At 27.0% G+C, this 20633-nt stretch overlaps 4 protein-coding genes across 8 annotated transcripts in view; 2 read left to right on the forward strand and 2 right to left on the reverse strand.

Moving 5' to 3' along the window:
- The window catches only part of LOC117180192 (queuosine salvage protein), a 17446-nt gene extending 6646 nt beyond the window's left edge, over nt 1–10800 (reverse strand). Inside the window, exons 1-4 of the mRNA XM_033372566.1 lie at nt 10389–10800; nt 7444–7659; nt 284–446; nt 77–190 (exon numbers count right to left, since the gene is read on the reverse strand). Of these exons, the coding sequence (XP_033228457.1) occupies nt 77–190; nt 284–446; nt 7444–7659; nt 10389–10535 (640 nt within the window). The 5' untranslated portion in view covers nt 10536–10800. The remainder of the gene's footprint in view (nt 1–76; nt 191–283; nt 447–7443; nt 7660–10388) is intronic.
- Nucleotides 516–5034, forward strand: LOC117180191 (myosin-M heavy chain-like). Of its 5 annotated transcripts, none has more exons than XM_033372562.1 (7): nt 516–753; nt 815–936; nt 1000–1300; nt 3962–4297; nt 4394–4530; nt 4629–4729; nt 4808–5034. In XM_033372562.1, exons 1-7 carry the CDS (start codon nt 698–700, stop codon nt 4967–4969), a joined length of 1215 nt encoding a protein of 404 aa, XP_033228453.1. In that variant the 5' UTR covers nt 516–697; the 3' UTR covers nt 4970–5034. The 5 variants fall into 5 exon arrangements, with proteins under 5 accessions (XP_033228453.1, XP_033228452.1, XP_033228454.1 ...); XM_033372563.1 differs by having other exon boundaries at nt 521–753; nt 1120–1300; nt 4808–5033; XM_033372565.1 differs by having other exon boundaries at nt 523–753; nt 823–936; nt 1178–1300; nt 4808–5033.
- A 74-nt stretch (nt 10801–10874) lies between the features above and the next one.
- Nucleotides 10875–20633, forward strand: part of LOC117179488 (protein fantom-like) — a 40442-nt gene continuing 30683 nt past the window's right edge. The window contains exon 1 of the mRNA XM_033371345.1: nt 10875–10981. The gene's annotated coding sequence lies outside the window, so the exon portion shown is untranslated. The remainder of the gene's footprint in view (nt 10982–20633) is intronic.
- LOC117179489 (F-actin-capping protein subunit alpha) overlaps nt 18850–20633 on the reverse strand; it is a 7516-nt gene continuing 5732 nt past the window's right edge. Inside the window, exon 3 of the mRNA XM_033371347.1 lies at nt 18850–19878. Coding sequence (XP_033227238.1) covers nt 19460–19878 — 419 coding nt within the window. The 3' untranslated portion in view covers nt 18850–19459. The remainder of the gene's footprint in view (nt 19879–20633) is intronic.

Below are 20633 nucleotides of genomic sequence, written 5' to 3' on the forward strand. Positions count from 1 at the left end.
CCCCCCCCCCCTGCGTCCTAAGCGTATCAAGTATTTTTTGGATGACCCCTTATACAAATCTTAAATCTCCACGTACCTTTATGGCCTTTAAAAACAGCTTCGTCTCGAAAACACTGAAAATCTTGAACGATGAGTTTTAATAACTTCTCAGCAGAATCACTGCATCGCCTCACGCATTCTTGAAATGTTCCTACGAAACATTAAACTACAGTAATTCAAGTTCATATTTTACAATTCTACATTTCAAAATGTAGATTTAATTATCAAAACTCCATGAGCCTACCATTATATTTTTCCAACAGAACTCGTCCAACTTCTTGCAAATTCTGCACTCTCTCATCAATCAGAGGAACCGCAGTGCTACCAGAATCACCTCGTAAAATATTTTCTAACACGCTTTTCGTTATTTTCGAGCAAAAACTTGCATCCAGTATTGGTATTCCTTCCTGCAATTTGTTGAAACTTTGAAATAACCTAATTAAAAAATTGCCGAATTTCATTTTCTCAAGAAATGCGCCTAACTTCAAAAACAAATTCAATACCAGTTGTCAATTTAAAATGAGAAGACATGTGTCGTCTACAAAATTATTCTAATTTAAGTATTTTATAAAGCCAGTTTTTAAAATTTTAAAATGCGTATGTAAAAAACAGAAAATAAGAAATTTCTTACAGAGACTTCAAATTTCTGAGCGAAAAAATGTCTCGTAAAAATAAATCTGCGAGGACGGAAATAATTTCTCTAAAAAAGCCAACGTAAGTCTTGAATTTTCTTTAAATTAGATTGGAGCAATTGTGAACAACCTAAGTTTTCTAGTGCTTTAGATAAAGTAATAGAGAGAGTACCAAAACCAAAAGGAGCAGTTCCAAATTTCGGATTGCCAAAATGGAAAACAATACCCCTGGTGTCAAAAATTCCCATGGTTCCTGCACCCAAAGGTACGTACGATTTCAGTCGACAAAAGTTAGGAAAAAAATTGTGGATTGTATCATCGGATGCAGAATTTAATTTGAACGATCCATGCAATTATGAAATGGAACTTCCATACGAAGGATTTCATGACAAATATCTCACGGAATTTTATAAGAGACCGATTAATATTCAACGAATGATAAAGCTAGGTTTTGTGACTAAAAATTTGGATGCTAAGTGTTCTTTAAAGGATTATAATATGTACAGAAAGTATTTGAAGAAATTGCATAATGATAGTGTGAAAAAGGAATTACGAAGAGAAGACGAGTTATTTATTGAGAGGAAGGTAATCAAGTATGCAGAAGACAAAGAAAAAAGAGATATGGACAGGTATTAGGAATCCATTTCTGATAAAAATTTAATATTGATGCTTTTTCAAATTTTTGACAAAATAATGAATAATTTCGAACTAAAACCGCTTGAAAGTAAAAAATATATAGTCAGGGCGTTCATTTAAAATCCTGAAAAAAATGTTCATAAAAAATAACATAATTATTAATTTCTTGAATTTATCGCTAAAGTCCATGAATTTAAATAATGATTCAAAACATTTTTTATGTTATCTTTCACTTACAATCCAGTGCGTATTCAGGCAAAATGAATGGGGTTACTATATTAAATTAAATGTCAAATTCTTTAAAATCCGAACTTTTTAAGTAATAATAATGTATTTTCAGCAAGACAGATGGATTTTTAACCAAATATTTGAATTTGCAACCAAAAAGATTTTCTACCAAATTAGAAGCTCTTACGCGCGCGACCCACTGCTTTCATTGTAATTATTCTTTTTGGAAATTAAGTTCAAGAAAATACCACGATAATCATTTTCACTTTAATAACTTCTATTTATACATGACTTCGCAATGGTACCCCATATACGACGAAAGATCGGGTTGTGTACTCGAATTTTGAAAACCCGGCTAAACTCGGGAGGTGGTTTTCTGCAGTTTTCCTCTCATCGGACCAAATGTTTAGGCGAATGCGAGTACTTCGAGCAAACTCTTAATTTTTAAATTAAAATTGTTTAAATAATTATCAGCTCTTTTGTAAAGCAACATAGAAAAGGGTTAGTTGACTCCGTGAACAAATTCTCTCGCAGAAAAAAGTTAAACTCTTAACTTTTAATTAGAAATTGTTAAAATAATTAATAGTTCTTGTGAATTTACAACGCAACATAATGAATTAAACTTATTCTTTAAAGAAGTGCCATTTATGAAAATTGTTTTAATAATTAAAGTTTTTGAAAATTAAATAAATGCTAAAAGCCATAAATGAGCTCCACCCGAATTCGGCACGATCGCTGCAACTTAATCGCTCGGAATGTTTATGAGAAGCAGAGAGCCTATGAGAAGCTGAGACCACCTTTCAACTATAGGAAAACACGATTTCACAACAAAAAACATTAATTCTCAAGAAAATAGTTTCATTTTCAACTAAAAAAGACTCATTTTCAACCAAAGAGTTCAATTTTAAACGAAAAAATTGATTTTTCGACTAAAATGTTGAATCTTGATCTACAACAATTGAATTTTCAACAAAAAAAAGACGAATTGGCAACAAAATACGTGAATTTTCAAATAAAAAAGAATAATTGTCAACCAAAAATTAAATTTTCAGTTTGAAAAATAATTTTTATAGAAGTAAAGAATTTTAAACTAAAATTATAAATATTAAACTAGAATAATTAAATGACTCAATCACTGATTTTAAATACAAAATAAGATCGCTAAATCGCTACATGATTCAAATGTTTTCAAAATGCACAATTTTAAGAATTTAAATTCATAATTGTTTCTTTCAAGTTGAGTTTAAAATGTATAATATTCTGTAATATTTTAATATAAAATTAATTCCTTTTTCAATGCCTAGTTGATGATTTCAATTCTTCTAATTTTTAGGATTGAATTGGACCAATAAGTTTCTTAATTTTTCCTTTTTTGAATTGATTATGGAAGCGTTTAATTAAAAATTGATTACAAGTCGGATATTTTACGATATCGAAGAAAGTAAAAAACAAATTCTGTTAAGTTAAAATTGAACCCAAGAAATTTAGAATATTTAAATCAAAAGTTATTTACTTTAAAACTGACTAGAATTAAAACTTATTTATGTTTAAATGTAAAAAATAAAAGTTTGCACGATTTAATACAGAAATTACCATAAAAATGTTTAATGCTTGAATCCAAAACTATTATCGATTTGTGACGATTTCAATTTAAAATTATTGAATCATATTCTCAATATAAATATCAAATATTTCAGAGTGGCCTCTAAAAAACAAGTTTTTAATCATTTTCCGGTCATCAAAAATTTTCCTGTAGTGAAAAAACATTTTTTTATTTACATGAAAAGAATTATAAGCCATTGAAAAAGGTAGTATCCACTCAAACCTACTACATGCTTAGTTTTATAAATAAATAATAAAATACTGATTTTTTCACCTGAACATTTTTGAGGAAAAAAAACCCAAGCCTTTTTTCAGTAATGAAAAATAAACACAGAACCATTATTTCAAAAAAGTAAGTTTTTACTTTTGTCCTACTTGCTTTTGACGCAAAAAAACTTGAGTTTAATGGCCTCAAAAATTAGTCTGTTTTAAAATTGCGCATTAAAAACTGTAATTATAAATTTAACTTACGGAAATTTAAAAGATGATAAACGAGATTAATAAGTATCGTATCATGTAGTATCAAATTACAATTCAAACTGATTTAATATGTTTTTAAACTAAAAAGTGTTGTTTTTGTACCAAAAAAAACTACTGTCATTTGAAAATTTAAAACAATTGTTGAATAAAAACTTAAACCGTATAAAATTAAACAATGTCAAACTTCTTTTGAAAATTGAAGCATTCTCGAATCTAGAATCTAGAAAGGTCAACCAACTTCATGTTGAAGAAAATTTTATAAGATGGAAAACGAACGCATATTATATAATTAATACGTTTAAAAATATGAATTTCATAAAAAAATTATTTATGAAACCAACTAGGTTAAGAAAAATGGGAACGGCTGAAAATGCTAAGGAAAAGGCGGAAAAAAGAAATAAAATTCGGGAAAGAAGATTAAAATCCAATATACGAAAGCTTATAGACAGAATGAAACAAATTGAGGAAACGAAAAAGGAGGATATCCGTAATCGAATAGAAAAAAATAAAGAAAAGATGGACAAAATGAGGCAAGTTCGTAACATGGCTGCGAAATTAGAACGTAGGAAATTGGTGAAGATGATAACTGAATGGAAACGAAAGGAAAGTGAGCGTAAGAAAACAAGAAAAATTCGTTTAAACAAAGAAGAGCAAAAAAGAAAAAAAATTCTTCATGACAGGTTTATTATTTGAACTTGTTACAGGAGAGATTGAATTTAAAACTAAAGGGATATTTTTAATTCGAGGTAATGAAAATTTTATACAAAAATGTTTAGGTGGCAAAAGAAGCAGCAGCTTCAAATTAAAGAATTGGAGAAAGAAGGATTTTTAAAACATTGTATAGAACAAGAAAGGCAAATATTTATTCAAGAATATAATGAGAAAATAGAAAAGGAAAGACTAAGAATGCAAAGTATTTTTTTCAACATTTAAATTAGTATCACAATCTCAATCAATATTATTTTCTTACAATCATATTCGCCTCGATTACACAATCAATCTTAATTTCAGATCTTCTTGAAAAATCAAAAAAGTTTGTAAAATGTTACGCAGCCAAATCTGTTTCAGGAAAAATAAGACAAACTTCTTGCAAAATCCTGAAACTTTGTCCAGTAAATTAAAAAACCAAAAAATTTCTAATATGATAACTATTTCATAGTTCAAATTTCTAATATTAAAATTTCTGGCAGGAGACAATGAAAAGCCCCATTTCTGGATCAAAAAACTCAGCAACAATCCAAACCAAAATTTCAAATGAAAGATCAGAAGATCATGAAAGGACAAATACAGGTGAGAAAAAACGAGGAAAAAAATTGAAAATGTGTGACAAGGAAATGAAAACGAAGAAGTGAAATAATAAATCAGAGGAGAAGAAAACCATTCCAACACCAGAAAATAATGAAAGTGTAGAATAGTTAATTAAATAAATTTAAAAAAAAGTGTTTATAAACTTAAGTTTTGTTAAGACTTATGTTTTTAATATAAATATATTTTAATTATTAGGCAAAATATATTTAAAATCTTAAAAATAAAGCTAATTAAATTTTTTTTTTAAATTAAGAAAAGATCATTTAAAATATTTAATATTTAAAAAAATAAGTTGCGCATCCCTCCTAAAAATAATTATCACAGAATTTGATTCTTAAAAATTAAAAGGGTGGCCGTTTAAATCAAAGAAAAATGGTCCGTTTTTTTCCCGGCTCGCAACAGTTTTTCTCGGTCAATGAAATTGAGCAATTCCAACTCAGAGTTAAATAATTTTCATTTAAAGTAATAAAAACTTTTAAATTGAACGATTTTAAATAAAATGCAGTTAAACAAAAAAAATACATTTTTATAAATTGTACAGTTTAAAAATTCAGATTTAGTTTAAAAAACATAAATCCCCGTTATCATTCTCAAAGCCCATGAATTGAAAAATGAATCAACAAATTTGTGAAATTTCAAAATTATATCATTTTAAGCATTTATTAGCTAGAAACATTAAATATTGAACAGTTCACTTTTCTTTAATTGAACAATTTTTAAATTAGAAGTTAATATATTTTTATCTCGGGTAGTTTCAAATTAATAATTTTTCAATTGCTACTTAAACATCGAAATTTATTTTCATTTTGAAATATTTTGAAACATTCTCTTAGAAATATTGTTTCAAAATAAAAAAGTAATAAAAAATTTTCGAAGGAATGTCAAGAAAGTTTTTTGTATATTTAAAATTCTTAAATAGCTCCAAAATTTTATTTTAAAATGTTCACAAATTTACAGTTTGTTAAAAAAAATGGTTCATCTTCCAATTTTAAACTATTTTTGAGATTTTTTCAAGAATTCTGAATAGCCTTAAAAATCATTGATAATTTTCCTAATATTTTTTAAATCCCGCAAAATATCTAAATTCATATCAAAATATTTATGATACTTTTTGTCAATTTTGAAGATCTTTCGAAATATTTTTGAATATTCTCTTAAAATTAATTTTTTATATTAAAAATCATTTTCAATTTTACTAAGAATCGTGATAAAAATTTTTTATTCTTTTGAAAACTTTTATAATTTTTAAAAAGCTCATAATTTTTTTTTTTCGAAATATGCAAAAATCTACATTTTGTTTTGAATTATTTAAAATCATTTCAAGTTTTTAATTAATTTGGAATACTATCAAAGCTTTCAAATATCTCTTCTCCTTAAAAATGAAACTAAATTTAAAAATTAAAACTTTTTAAAATAGAACTATTATAATTGCACCATTCAAAATTTTAATTTCGCTCTTTGAAATTTTATTGATTTAAGGCTTACTATTTCAAACAATTCAGTTTAACTTTGTTTAGTTTTAAATATTTAATTTAGAATTTCTCGTTTTGAATAAACAGACAAATATTGCTAATAGAATCTGTCCCTTTTTCTAATTATACAGTTTCAAATTGAATGTGTTAAAAATGGAATATTTTAGTTTGGAACAATATTTGAATATGATTCGAAATTTAATAAAAGCGTTTGATTATATTAATATATTTATTTGAAGTTACATAAAAGTTGGTGACAGGTAATAAATTTTTAATCGGACTTTTACATTTGTTTAACAACTAGTTCTTTCAAATTGAAGTAGTTTAATTTGTAACGTTAAAATCTGTGAATTCTTCGACTTTTTACATATTCAGAATCGTCTTCTAAAATCAATCATTGTTTACTTTTTAATATTTAAAGTACAGTTTAATTTATAAAATGATTCATTTATATTTCCAGTTGATTAAATAAGAACCTTTTTGTCAAAATTTTTCAATTTTAAACGCTTTTAATGTTTAAATCTTCAAAACTACATTTTAAAATTATTTAAATAAAAAATTTACGCTAAAAAATAACATATAAAATGAAATATTTGTAAAGAAGAGTATGTTAAAATTACGCATTGTAAGCTGAATGAAATCATAATTGAAAAAGTTAACAAAATTGAACTTAAAATTTAAAAAAAAAGTTGAAGTCGACCTTCCTTTGAACTTGTGAATAATTTCTCAAAGAAGATAAAAAATAGAATGATTATTTTAAATTGTATTATATATCATCATGCATTATATATCCCGGTCAAAAAATCAATTCACTGTCATTTCTTAATTTTCCTTGGTCTCAAGAAAATCCCGGCTTTCTAGTCAAGCGGCCATCCTGATTAATTATTGACTTGAAACAATAATAATAAGGATTTTATTCCTTAATATTATTATTAACAGTTTCCTTAAAATAATCCCGGAACATAAGTTATTTTTTGAATGCAGAGTTTTTCCCAACTTAATAAAAAATAAAAGGAATATTTCTTATAATTTAAAGAGTATTTTACCTCCAAAGATCTCTTAATAGCTGCGCACAAAGCGAAATATCCCGATTCTCCATTCACTTTCCACCTAGTATCATCCTTTTTGTTCCAAAAACAGAAGTTTAAAACATCTAATATGAAAATCCAGTCCAGTGCTCTTGGATCATCTTCTTTTGGCAAGAGTTCGTGATTGAAAAAATTTTCAATGCTGATTTTCCGATTTTTCAGACCTTCCAAAATCTATGAGTAAAATTACATATCTTTTTGAGACATTTCGCGATTAACAATTCCTATTTTTTATGAGAGAAGGCCATCTTGGTGGCAGACAAATAACACTGCGGAACTGAACAAAACAATTTAATTAAGGCTGATTCTATACCTACGCTAATGTAAAATGGTCTCGCAAAATTAAACGTAAATAATTAAATATTAACAAAATAATTAAATAATGTTTCCTATAAATGAAATCAGTCAATAGAAGTAATATTTAAAGTATCAAAATTAAATTCATAACTGCAAATGAAAAAATTCCATTTAGAATTTAAACGTTCAAGATTTTGTCGTTTCAAATTTGAATTTTTCAAACATGTACAATTTTAAATTAAAATCCTTTATATCTAGATAATTGTAAAATAGAAAACGTTAAAATTGGAATAATGTCGTGATAGCAATATTCAAAACTATTTGGTTTTAACTTAAATTATTAAAGATAGTGTTAATTTGGATTTAGAATTTAAACTTTAACATTTTGTCGTTTCAAATTTCAATTGTTAAAAATTGTACAATCTTATATTAAAATCCATTATATCTAAGTAATTATAAAATATAAAAAGTAAAAATTGGAATAGCTTTATTATAACAAAATTCGAATTTTTTAGATATTCATTTAAATAATTCAAAATTGTATAATTTAAGAAAGAAAGATGTACCTAAAGTTCTGAACTTCAAATGAAAAGTAACTATTATGCAAAATAATCTAACAATAATTAATTTTTAGATGGTAAAACACCCTCAAATGATTATACTGATTATTTTCTAATTAAAAATAGATTACCTTGTCATAAACCAAGTTTCGTGAGTGGGGTAAGTGCTCCCGGAAAATAAATCTAAACTCACCCTTAGTTTTAGAAAATTAAAAATAAGCTAAATCAACGTCCTCAGAATTAAACTTTTTAATTGAAAATGGTGTTAATTTACTTTGTCATAAAAGAAGTTTATTTCAGTTGGATAAATGCTTCCGGAAAAGAAATATAAATTAAATTTATCACAGAGAGACAAACATGTATTTGTCCATGTTTCCTACTCAAAAAACTAGTTTTATGATAATTGAACATTTTTGTAATTCGAAAAAAGGGTATGCTGTAATAAAAAAATAATTCTCAGCGAAATAAAAAAAAAGAATATTTAACCGAATAGTTCAATTTTCAAAGAAAGAGATGAATTTTTAACTATAATGTGAATCTTCACACCAAAAAATGAATTTTTAAGAAAGCAATATGAGTTTTAACCATGTTGTTGATTTTTCAACAAAAAAAAAAGTTCAATCAAGACAGATTTTTAGTAAAATAATAAAACACTTGCTGAATTTCCTACAAACCTGTTGACTTTTCAAACTCAAAAATATGAATTTTCAAAAAAGTTCAATATTCTACCAAAAAGACGAATTTGCAAAATGATATAATTTTTTAACTGAATAGTTAAATTATCAAACAAAAACGGATAAATTTTCAACCAAACAGAAACTGGTTTAATTTTTAGTTTAAAAAGAACTAATTTCCAACTAAAGAAAAAATTTCAACCCGATAATTAAATTTTCTATAAAAATAATTTAAGCTTCAACCCAAAAAGACAATTTTTCAACAAAAAGTTCAATGTTTAACTGAAAATAATGAATTTTTAATGAAATCGTTGTATTTTCAACTAAATAGTGAAATTTTCAACTGAAAGCATGAACTTCCAACTAAAATTATGAATCGTTAACAAAAAAAAAGAATTTTTAAGAAAGTATAATTCAAGTTTCAACCAAGTATTTGAATTTTTAATCAAGAAACATTTTTCAGTAAAAAAATAAAAACTTTTACATTTTCTAAAAAATGTTTGACTTTTTAATCCGAAAATATGAATTCAGAAAAAAACAAGTAGTGCTTAACCAAATAGTTTAATTTCCTACCAAAATAGGTGAATTTTAAAAAAAATTGTTGAAGTTTTCATAAAATAATTAAATTAACAAAAAAAATTTTCAAACAAGAAAATTGATTGTCGAACCAAAAAACGAATTTGCATCAAAACGCATGCATTTTCAACTAAGTAGTTTAATTATCAACAAAAAACGATCAACCAAAATTCAAAATGTTTAAATCACAGTTAACAAGATTTTTTTCAGCCCAAGAACAAAAAAAAGTCGAATTTTCACCACATAGTTCAATTTTTAACCAAAGAGATGAATTTTTAACTGAAATTATGAATCTTCAAAAAATAAAGTGAATTTTTAACAAATTAGTAGGAGTTTCAACCAATTAGTTGCATTTTCAATCCAGAAATTCTTTTTTAGTCAAAAAATAAAACAAAATGTTAAATTTTCTATAAAACAGTTGACTAAAAAAAACTTGAAAAATAAAAGCCTTATATTACAATCAAACCCAAAATATAGTTTTCACAGCACTTATTGCAACCATTATAATCGCATTTTTTCCACTTCGCACAGGTAGAGTATTACGAAGTTGCTTCACGTTAGCGTAGGTTTAGGCATTCCTTTGCAACAACAAAAAAACAGTATCAGTAAACTCGTTAATCAACTTGTTAACGAAAATCGGATTTGAGGTTATGTCAACAAAACTACAAAAAAACGAAAAAGTATTGCTCAAAAGTAAAATTCAAGAATTCAATTTGAACATTTCTGTTCAAATTATGATTATAAATTAAAACTTTCGGTTGATATCAGAAAAAAGCTATAGTTATAAAAAAAGTACCTCGCACGAAATATTTTTGACGCCTTCTTCTTCGATGAAAACGTCCTTCGCCAATCTGCTTATCAATTTCGCAGAGTCTCTCGGCATCAGAGGCGTGGATTCAGTCACGATATCTTTATTACTTTTTTTCATCTTGTTTATATTCATAAAACGGAGGGATTTAATTGTTAAAGGTTTACAAACGATTTAAACAAATGGCGAAACAGCGAAACTATTCGCTGTTTTTTTAATGATTTTAGAGCGAAAAAACTACACGTAATGGAATCAAAGTTGAAATTCAGAATAAAAGTCGATCGTAAAATGTTTTGCTCGCAAAAATGTAACACTTTGTGCTCAACAATTGTTAAAACTCCCTGCAAAATTCTTGTCAGAAACACGCCCGACAATGCCGACTCGCCATTTTACTGACACATCATGTCTGATGTCACGTGACTTACCGGCTGTTACGGCAACCAGAAAAATGTAAACAAATATGGCTGCACATGTCAAAATTCAGCTGGACGCGGATCTACCCATTTTCTGTATTATGCACGAGAAAATTCATTTTTGTTCGTAGAATAAGAGTAGAATGTATTTTTGACGTCTTTATCCAGGTAAGAAAATTAAGAAATTAGTTTATTTCTATTTTATTCACCACAAAATTTGAGAAGTGTGACTCATCTGTCCAAATGGGGACAAGGTGAGAATCAGTGAATTGGACACAATTATTTATTAATTTGGATCTGGTGGTAAATAGTTTAATTCCATACTTTAGATTCTATTTTTAAAATGCTGTAATATATATCGTGAAATTTTCGAAAACGATTTTAAATCAAAAATTATTTTTCATAAATAAAATAAATAAAATAGGATTTTTAATTTGGATTTTAATCTAATTTAAATTTCTTAAATTTTATTTTCCATAAATAGTTAACAGTTTTTAAAAATGAAAGGAAAGATTTTATAACAAATTTGTTATTATAAATATATTTTTTTAAATATTTTATTCCTACGTTTTGAAAATGGAATCTGAATTTCAAAATTAAATTATTTATTACATTATTTACAATTGTACAGTGAACAAAAACCTAACTAATTACTTGAAATCTTTGTAAATAGTTTTGTACTGTTCTACAAATACAAATTAAACGCAAGAAAAAATCATAAGTAATTATAATCTATAAAATGGTATATAAAAATACTAATTTTGTCTTTATATATGCATATTAGTCTGTTCAGATATAAATATACCAACCGAAATTGAATATTTTATGCAGTTATGTTAAAATCGATAGAACTTCTAACGTCTTCGTACCACTTTTACCCGCAACTGCTTCATTAATAATTTATTCTCCTTCAATAAGGAAATGATATTTGAACTGGAAAAACATACAATTCTGTTCGATCAAATTATTTTGAAAATAAAATGCGTGAATAATTTCATCAATAAATTTTTGCATAATTTATTTTAAAGTATTTTCTTATTTAAGTACAAAATTAATGGAAATTTAAAAAAAACAAGAATCTCAAGATTAAATGTGGACATTCTTTTTTCGAGACGACTGAAGAATCCGAAAAATTAAATTCTCGACACTGTAAAATTCCGGGGAAAAAATTAGAAATAGAAAATTCCCAAAATTATGAAATTCCGAAATATGAAAATTGTAAAATATCCCACAATGTAAAATGCCCCAATTTAAAGAATTGAAAAATATTTGTCAATCAATATTATTCATTTATTAATAATTCAATAATGAAATATTCCAAAAATAATTTTTAAAAATGATTACATTTTTTATAAATAAATACTGTTTGTCAGAAAGCAATTTTTATTGTTTCAATTCAGAAATTTTACAGTGTCGGATATATTATAATTGGGAAAATTTCTATCGCGAATATTATTTGGGAATTTTCAAGTTCGGGAAGATTATAAAATGATGGAAATCTTCCAATTTGGTAAGATTATTATTTGTCTCCTTTAAATTCTGATTAAATCATAATGTAAGCGCTTGTTTAACGGCCACCATTCAAATTTAACTAGAAAATGCTTGGAAATTATGGGGCAACTCAAAAATAACAAAATAATAAAAACTCGCGACATTGAAAAATTCTCGATAAAGAAAATTTCCGGAATATAAAAATCCCGAATAGTTTATAATATTACCGAATTTTAAAAACATCTCATTTTCAAATTCTTAATATTATAGACTGTCGGAAATTTTATTTTTCGGGAAATAAATTTCTTTAATTTTCTTTTCGTATCACATTATTTATATTTGTATTCTCTATCTTACAACTGCCCATTCATACTAGACCCAAAACTTCATTTCCAAATTCCCTGACTCATTTTTCAGTTTTCCTGACGATTAATAGACTTTAAAAAAAAATTCCTTGGGAACTTTTAAATGACATAAAATTATTTAAATCCTCGGAAATATCTTTGAAATCTTTTAAAATATACTGAAACCTTATAGGTCCTACACATTTCTTTAAAACCGCTTGCAATTTGAAAAATTATGTGAAATTATTAAAAACCTTAAAAATGCATTTAAATTTATAGCTCTTAAAATTTCTTGAAATCTTTTAAAATATCCTAAATTATTTCAAATCCTTTGTAATATATTTTGAAATCCCTTCCAATTTTTTTATTTTTTTTTAAATCCCTTAAATCCTTTGAAATCCCTTCAAATTATTAAAATCTAATAAAACTTGCTTGGAATTTTTTAAAGTTCTTGGCAATTTTAAATAGGTATAACTTAACATTTTTAAAATGCCTTCAAATTATTGAAATCTATTACAAGTTTCTTGGAATATTTTAAAATACCCTCAACAAATCTTTAATAATTTCAAAATGTTGATACTTTTAAAAATACCGTACAATCTTTTTCTTTAGAATCTTTTAGAATACCCCAAAATATTTTAAATCCCTTGGAACTTTGTGAAGCTCTTGAAAATTCTGAAAATAATCTAAAATCTTTAAAATCGCTTGTCATTATTGAAATACATTAAAACTTTCATGAAATTTTTTCAAAGACCCGAAAATATTTCTAAAACTTTGAAACTTTTAAAAATACTTCAAAATCTTTTTTAGTCTCTTTAACACAAAGTTCTTTGCAATCTTTTAAAATATTTTAAATTCCTTCTAATTATCGAAATCTATTAAAACTATGTTACAAAATGATTTGAAAAAAAGTAACTGAATGTGACACTTGAAACGCTTCTTCAAAAAAGATGCCTTGATTATTCACATTTAATTTTCAAAATACCTAACTTTTCCCTGACCAAAGAAATTCTCTGGCCACTGGTTATTTTAATTCGAAGTTATATTTGTAAGGGATAATCCATAAACTACGTTACCAATTTTGGGCAATTTTTGACCCCCGTCCCTTTCCATCGCTAACAGCCCTTGATTTGGTTTGCCCCCCCCCCCCCCGAAAGTATCCTAGCCTTGAGGCAAACCTGATTTTACGTTTATACTAATTTTGATGTGTTTATAACGAATCAAGTTGCAAATATGCCTATATTGTAATCGTGACTGTATGGTGAATTATAAACTTCGGTATGACACCTACAATTAAAATAAAAAAACTGATTCTCATAGTAAGTGTTGAAATCTGCCTAATTAAATTTTAATTGGTGGTTAATATTGGTATTATTGAATTTTTAAACTAATTAAGGCAAACTTGTACCCAAAAATGGAATAGTTAAACTTTTAAGTAAAAAATAATAATTTTAAATGATAAAAAACGGATTTTCAAACTTTTTATCCAGATTTTTTATCCAGATTATAGAACACTAAAGGTAAAACGACGAATTTTCGGTTCAAAACTGTTGAAGCATTAAATCAGAAATATGAAATTTTGATAAAAAAATTTAATTTTATACCAAAAAAGACGAATTTTCAACAAAATATAAGAACTCTCAACCCAAAAGTTTAAGTGTCAACTAAACTAGATTAATTTTCAACAAAAAAAACGAATTTCGAACAAAATAGTTGAATTTAAACAAAAAGCTGAATTTTACTTTAAAAAGAAGCATTTTCGACCCAAAATGGAATCGGTAAATTTGCACTTATAACAAGAAAAAGAAATTTTCAAGAAATCTGTTCCATTTAAAACCAGAAATGAATTTTTAACTAAAAGTTTGAATTTTTTGACAAAAAATTTAATTTAATGCCGAAAAGAACAATTTTTAACAAAATTCAAGAATTCTGAATCAAAAAGTTGCATTTTCAACTAAAAAAGAAATAATTTCAAACAAAAAGATTAGTTTAGTGCCAAAAAAAAGATCATTTTTTAATTAAATTCAAGAGTTCTCAATAAAAAAGTTGAAATTTCAACTAAAAAAGAAAATTTTTGAAACAAAAAAATTAATTTACTAACAAAAAAATCGCCTTTTTAATGAAATTCAAGAGTTCTCATTCAAAAAATTGAATTTGCAACTAAAAAAGAAAAAAATTTGAACAAAAAGATTAATTTACTACCAAAAAATATGAATTTTTAATGAAATTCAAGAGTTTTCAATCCGAAAGTTGAAGTTTCAATTAAAAAGATGAATTTCTCAACCAACAATAAATTTACGACCAAAAGAATACGAATTTTTAATTAAATTTAAGAGTTTTCAATCACAAAATTAAAGTTTCAACTAAAAAAGATGAATTAAAAAAAAAATTCCAATAAAAAAAAACGAATTTTTAATTTAATTCAAGAGTTTGCATGCCAAAACTTGTAGTTTTAATTAAAAAGCATGAATTTCTAAACTAAAAGATTAATTTACAGCCAAAAACGACGAATTTTTAACAAAATTCAAGGATACTGAACCAAAAAATTGAATTTTCAACTAAAAAAGAAGAATTTTACAAGAAAAGATTAATTTACTACCAAAAACGACAAATTTTGTTACAAAATTCAAGAATTCAAAACCAAAAAGTTGAATTTTAAACTAAGAAGAATAATTTTTAAACAAAAAGATTAATTTACTACCAAAAACGAATTGTTTAAAACAAAATTCAAGAATTCTGGACCAAATAGCTGAATTTTCAACTGAAAAAGATGCTTTTTTAAACAAAAATGATAATTTCCACCAAAAAAGGTGAACTTTTAATGAAATTCAAGAGTTTTCAATCCAAATTTAAAGTTTCAACTAAAAAACATGAATTTTTAAACTAAAAGATTAATTTACAACAACAAAAAAATGAATTTTTGACCAAATTTAAGAATTCTGAACCAAAAATTTAAATTTTCAACTGAAAAAGAATTTTTAAACAAAAAGAATAATTTCTTCCAAAAAAGACGAATTTTTAATTAAATTCAAGAGTTCTTAATCAAAAAGCTGAAGATTAAATTGAAAAAAAAGAAAAATTTTGAACCAGAAAGATTAATTTTCTACCAAAAACATTCATCATCCGGAAACGTACTAAAAACGTTACCAAATGTACTTTTAGAATAAAATTTTCTCTAAATTCGTTGACGCCCCCCCCCCCCCCCCCCCCCCCCCCCATAAAGTGATAAAGTAGTTTATGGACGATCCCTAAGGTCCAATTATCCCTAAGAAAGAAGCCTGCATCTCGGAATAAAATCAAGGGCTTAGATTTCAAAAAACTTTATTATAAAAAACAGTCCCACAGATAATGGCCATCCATAGATTACATTCCAAACACCTCGTTGATCAAGCATCCTTAATACAACTTAATTAATTCAAAACTAATACAGCGATGCGAACCGTAACTAAAAAAATGCTCTTTGTAAGTACAGAGGCAATAAGTAAAGTGTTATTATCACTTTATTCACTCAATAGTAACATTTAATAATACATAATTCAAACAATAAACGTATTCTGTTGTTTAATTATTTTTTTACATAAGGACATGCCTTACTTTAAGATACACTCGATTGTTGGTTATTGCTAATTTTATTACTCATTTACCATAGGCAACTATTTTCTGTAGAGTTTGATAAGATTCGAAACTTTTAACATTATGTTTGTAATTTACATGCGTAACACAAGATCACGCCTCGAATATTTCATATACATCAATATTAACGCGATATCTTCTACCCAAACTTTTCTGTCTTTCTCTAGAGACAGTTCAACGTGAGCATTGTACTATATTCAAAATCTGCAATTGCCTATCTTTATCTTATATATTCATCGCTAAAAATTATAGAATTCGCGAATAACTTTTTAGTTTTGTATATCCAGGATGGTAAAAATGGTAAAAATCTAAACTCTAAAGCTATACAAAAATTTACCTTAAACCAAGATTTAAAAGAATGTATATCAATTTTATCAAGTGAAGAACGTGTGAAAACACCCTTTTTTAGAGGCCCATCCTGCATATCCCTTGTATATTCTATACAACGATTGATACAATATCGATACCGCTTCTAGATACGAGTATTGCAGCTGGAAATGAGCCTTGAAATTACGATGTAACTTACAATACACGGGAAATATTACAGACGCGTTCCGAATCCTTTAAATGTTGAAAGTCAGTAGGTAATTAAATCCAGCTATGTTCCCTAGATTCCGATGTAAATGCCGATAACAGTAATCTGTTATTAAAATCTGCCTTTAATCTCCCCTAAAATCGAATGCCGGTGCGTATCGTCGCATTCATCCATTCAAATAACATATGTACACATTATCCTCCCAACGCAAAATACGAACGGATTAAGGCTCCAGCAGGCTATAGGCTACATTTTACAATGTACAATGCATCATATACTCCCATTAGTTTCTTTTTGTTCTTTTCTTTCTTTTCATTTTTCCTTCGCGTAACTTGTCTGGTTGTGTAATGTGGAAAAGGATAGCACCAAAATTTCTTCATTTCTACTTGGCACTCGTATTCATACGGTAAAAGATCTAATATACGTAGTATACACTGTTCTTGAAGGTGAAAGAAGTTACCATCATTTATAGGTTTAAAATCTGAAAGAATAACAATCCCTGATCATCCTTTCCGCAAAATATCGACATTTTTTCAATTTAAATTATGGAAAAATGAGATCACTCTTAGTCAGAAAATGCGACATGTTCTAACGATATGCAATGGTGAATAAAAAACATTTTTAGCTCAACCCAGAATCATTTACGACGATTTATAATTCCTAAAAATATTGCACCTAGATACAGTACTGGTCAAAAATTAGAATACACTTCTTTTTTGATAAGTTCTCTTAATTTTAAATATGTCAGAGCTAACATTTTTTCTTTTTGAAGGATTAAATACTCTCAAAATTTCGGCAGAAAATGAGCCTATTTGTCTATTTTTCAAGTAGACATGGCTCACTTTGAAGCTAATTTTCAGCAATATAAGCTTATAAGTTTAAATATTGAAAAGTGCATTAACGAATTGCAAAGACTTGAAATTGTAACCAAAAAATTGGAAAACATTTTATTTGTCAACAAATCAGAATAAAAATTATATATATATATATATATATATATATTTCGAGGAAATTTCATAGAAACTTCATGATTATATGTTTCATATATTCTACAAAAATATTTTGGTTACTACAAAGAATATTACAATTTTTCCAAATTTTCGTTACAAGACAATTTTCACAATTTATACTCATCAGCTGTTATGATACTCTGAAAAAATTGTTTCAAAATGAGCCCAAGAACATTTAAAAAATATTGATTTTGAAGGAAGTTATTGAAAATTTAACAAAACATTGAAATATACACTATTCTCGCAATATCTACTTGAAAAATAAACAAATGGGCTTCATACTGGACTCATTTTCTGCACAATTTTGAGAGCATTTAATCCTTTAAAGTGAAAAAATTTCAGCTTTGACATATTTAAAATTAAGAGAACTTAAGCAATCATAAAGAAAGAAGTGTATTCAAACTTTTGGCCTCGACTGTATGCAGTAATGAAAATTCAGTCACTGCTTTTAGTCTCAATGAATAAGATTCATCATTTAAGGAATTTATTTTCTATTTTATTGTAGGCCATTGTTATTGTGGATATCATTCAGATTCTCTTCAACATGTGCAAGAACGACATGAATTTCCATTGTCGCAGCAACGTTATCAATACTTTTGATTGTATTATGACAGTCTTTACTGTATTTTTTGTTTCTTCCTCTGAGACTGATTCTTACCATTTTTTATTTTTTGCTTCTCATATCATTTAGTGAAATAATTACAAGAAGAAGTTTGAGATCCGCAAGAAATTTAGCACGAAATAATTATTTTTACTGCAAGTATAAGATTTTAAATAATGAAATGTCATCTCGCAAAAAAGATCCGCTGGGATTTTAATTCTTTCATATTTTGAATAAAGTAGAAACTTTCGACGAAACCCGATTTTCGATCCATTTTAAACTTCATTCACCCTCCAAAAACATGATGAGTAATAGATTTTCGAGTTGCTGAATTAAAATTCACTTTATTTCCACTTGAATCAAACCTCGCAACATATTAGCTATAATAGAAATAGTCATTAATTCATTATAAAACAATAGAGTTTAACAAAAGTGTATATATTTATTTATACTTTGTGTTATATAAAGTCTGATAAAAATAGTGGGCCCTCTCCACTGATGTGTCTTTAGAATTAGTCTTCGGCAGCAGACACTTTGTGTGCCCCGAATAGTACAAGTAGGATGACGTAGTAAAGTTGCACCTCACAGTGTTATCAAAGTTTAAAGAACAGTTCCTACGATCCTCGAATCACGATCAATGCATTCGTTTCGGCAAATAGAAAAAACCTCATTGTGCTAGTTGCGTGTCGTAAGGATTTCATTATTGTGCAGACTCGTTCCAAGTCAGATAGATCTGTGCGAATATCAAAAAAGTTTAGCAGCTTTTGCTTTTTTTTTTTTCATTGAATCGAGTTTTATTCTGATATTTGCACAGCCCTCGTACAATTATCGGCCCTCGGGGGGAGAAATCAATCGTTAAATTCGCAGCAGTAGAATATTATTTTCTGTATTTAAAATCTTTTATCACTTCCAATTTGTAAACGCGATCAGCACGTTTGCTCCCAAGCACATCACACCTCCAGACTTCACCCGTGTAGCAAAATGCGCGCTTTTCAATTAATTCTCTTAATATAATACATAAAAAATCTAGTTCTATTGACTCTTAAGCTCTTTGCCAATACTGTACGACACCATTTTATTCCAGTCGATTTTAGTCCGCATGACGGGAAGTTGTCTTCGCAGAGCCTTGAAGGTCGTGTCAGACATTGTCTGATAGTTTTCGGAAATTGCCGTCTGATAGTCGTTCTCAGACTCCTCGACGAGTCGAATCAACTCCTTGGCGGTTTGTTTCTCCGAGGAAATTGGTAAACTTTCCTTCACTTCCTTACTACTGACCAGCTGTACATTCCCGTCCTCGTAATAGTGAACTTGAACTTTGAGACTGCCTCTTAATTCCGCAGTCCCGGAACTTGTGCTAAAGCTCACTGTCCACACAGAACGCCAGCGACCATTCCAAAAATTCTTCGGTTGAAATTGGTGATCCTCTATGCAGACGGTTAGCGTTATATTCCCTGAAAAGAAAGTTTCATTAACTTGGAAGTCAAATGCGTGCCTTCAATACTTTATCATTGAAAAGTACATTTTTTTAAACCAAAAAAAAAACGCTAAAAACCAAATTATCCAACAAAGTTGCACAAGAAGGTTTAAAAAGAATTATGTTCCTCAAAAAACGGTCAAAAAATAAACATACTCGAGAAAATCAATTTGTGTAAAACAATTGTACAAAAAGAGTTAGAATAAGAGAAAGACGTTTTCAAATTACACTATAAAGCGTCTCATTAGAGACAGATATATAAAAATTGAAAAAATAGAAGTTTTAAAAAAGAGGAATTTTAATAAAAAAAACTAATAGGAAATATTTGTATGTTATGCTAGTATTATATCAAAAGCAGAATTGAATTTAAATTTAACTAATAAGGAAGTATTACCACCATTCACGTCTTTATTTTTAATAATTCTGAGAATTGATTGTAATTTCTTAAAAATCTGAATAAAAACACTCTTCACATTTATTATTAATTGGAGAAAGCAAAATCAAAACACTTGGTGACAAGAGCAGGCCTCGAACTCAATTTCAGAGATAAAAAATAGTGAGATAAAATTAAATAATATCATAAATTTGTAAAAAGTCATCAAATTCATCAACTATTAAATTCATGTTTAGCCCGAATTTAAAAGTGCACAGTCCGAAATGTTTTAGCAAAATTTTTAGTTTTCTAATCCAACATTTTAATAGTATTAAAAATGAATTTTAATTTTTAATTTC

The sequence above is a fragment of the Belonocnema kinseyi genome, chromosome 9 (assembly GCF_010883055.1).
Source record: "Belonocnema kinseyi isolate 2016_QV_RU_SX_M_011 chromosome 9, B_treatae_v1, whole genome shotgun sequence".
NCBI lineage: Eukaryota > Metazoa > Arthropoda > Insecta > Hymenoptera > Cynipidae > Belonocnema > Belonocnema kinseyi.

Bases quoted from the DNA above. Each gene is read 5' to 3' on its own strand.
- LOC117180191 (XM_033372561.1), top strand. From the start codon at position 698: ATGTCTCGTAAAAATAAATCTGCGAGGACGGAAATAATTTCTCTAAAA. The intron at 4,298-4,393 runs GTTTATTATTTG...AAAAATGTTTAG, and splicing joins AAAAAAATTCTTCATGACAG to GTGGCAAAAGAAGCAGCAGC. The intron at 4,531-4,628 runs GTATTTTTTTCA...TCTTAATTTCAG, and splicing joins GGAAAGACTAAGAATGCAAA to ATCTTCTTGAAAAATCAAAA.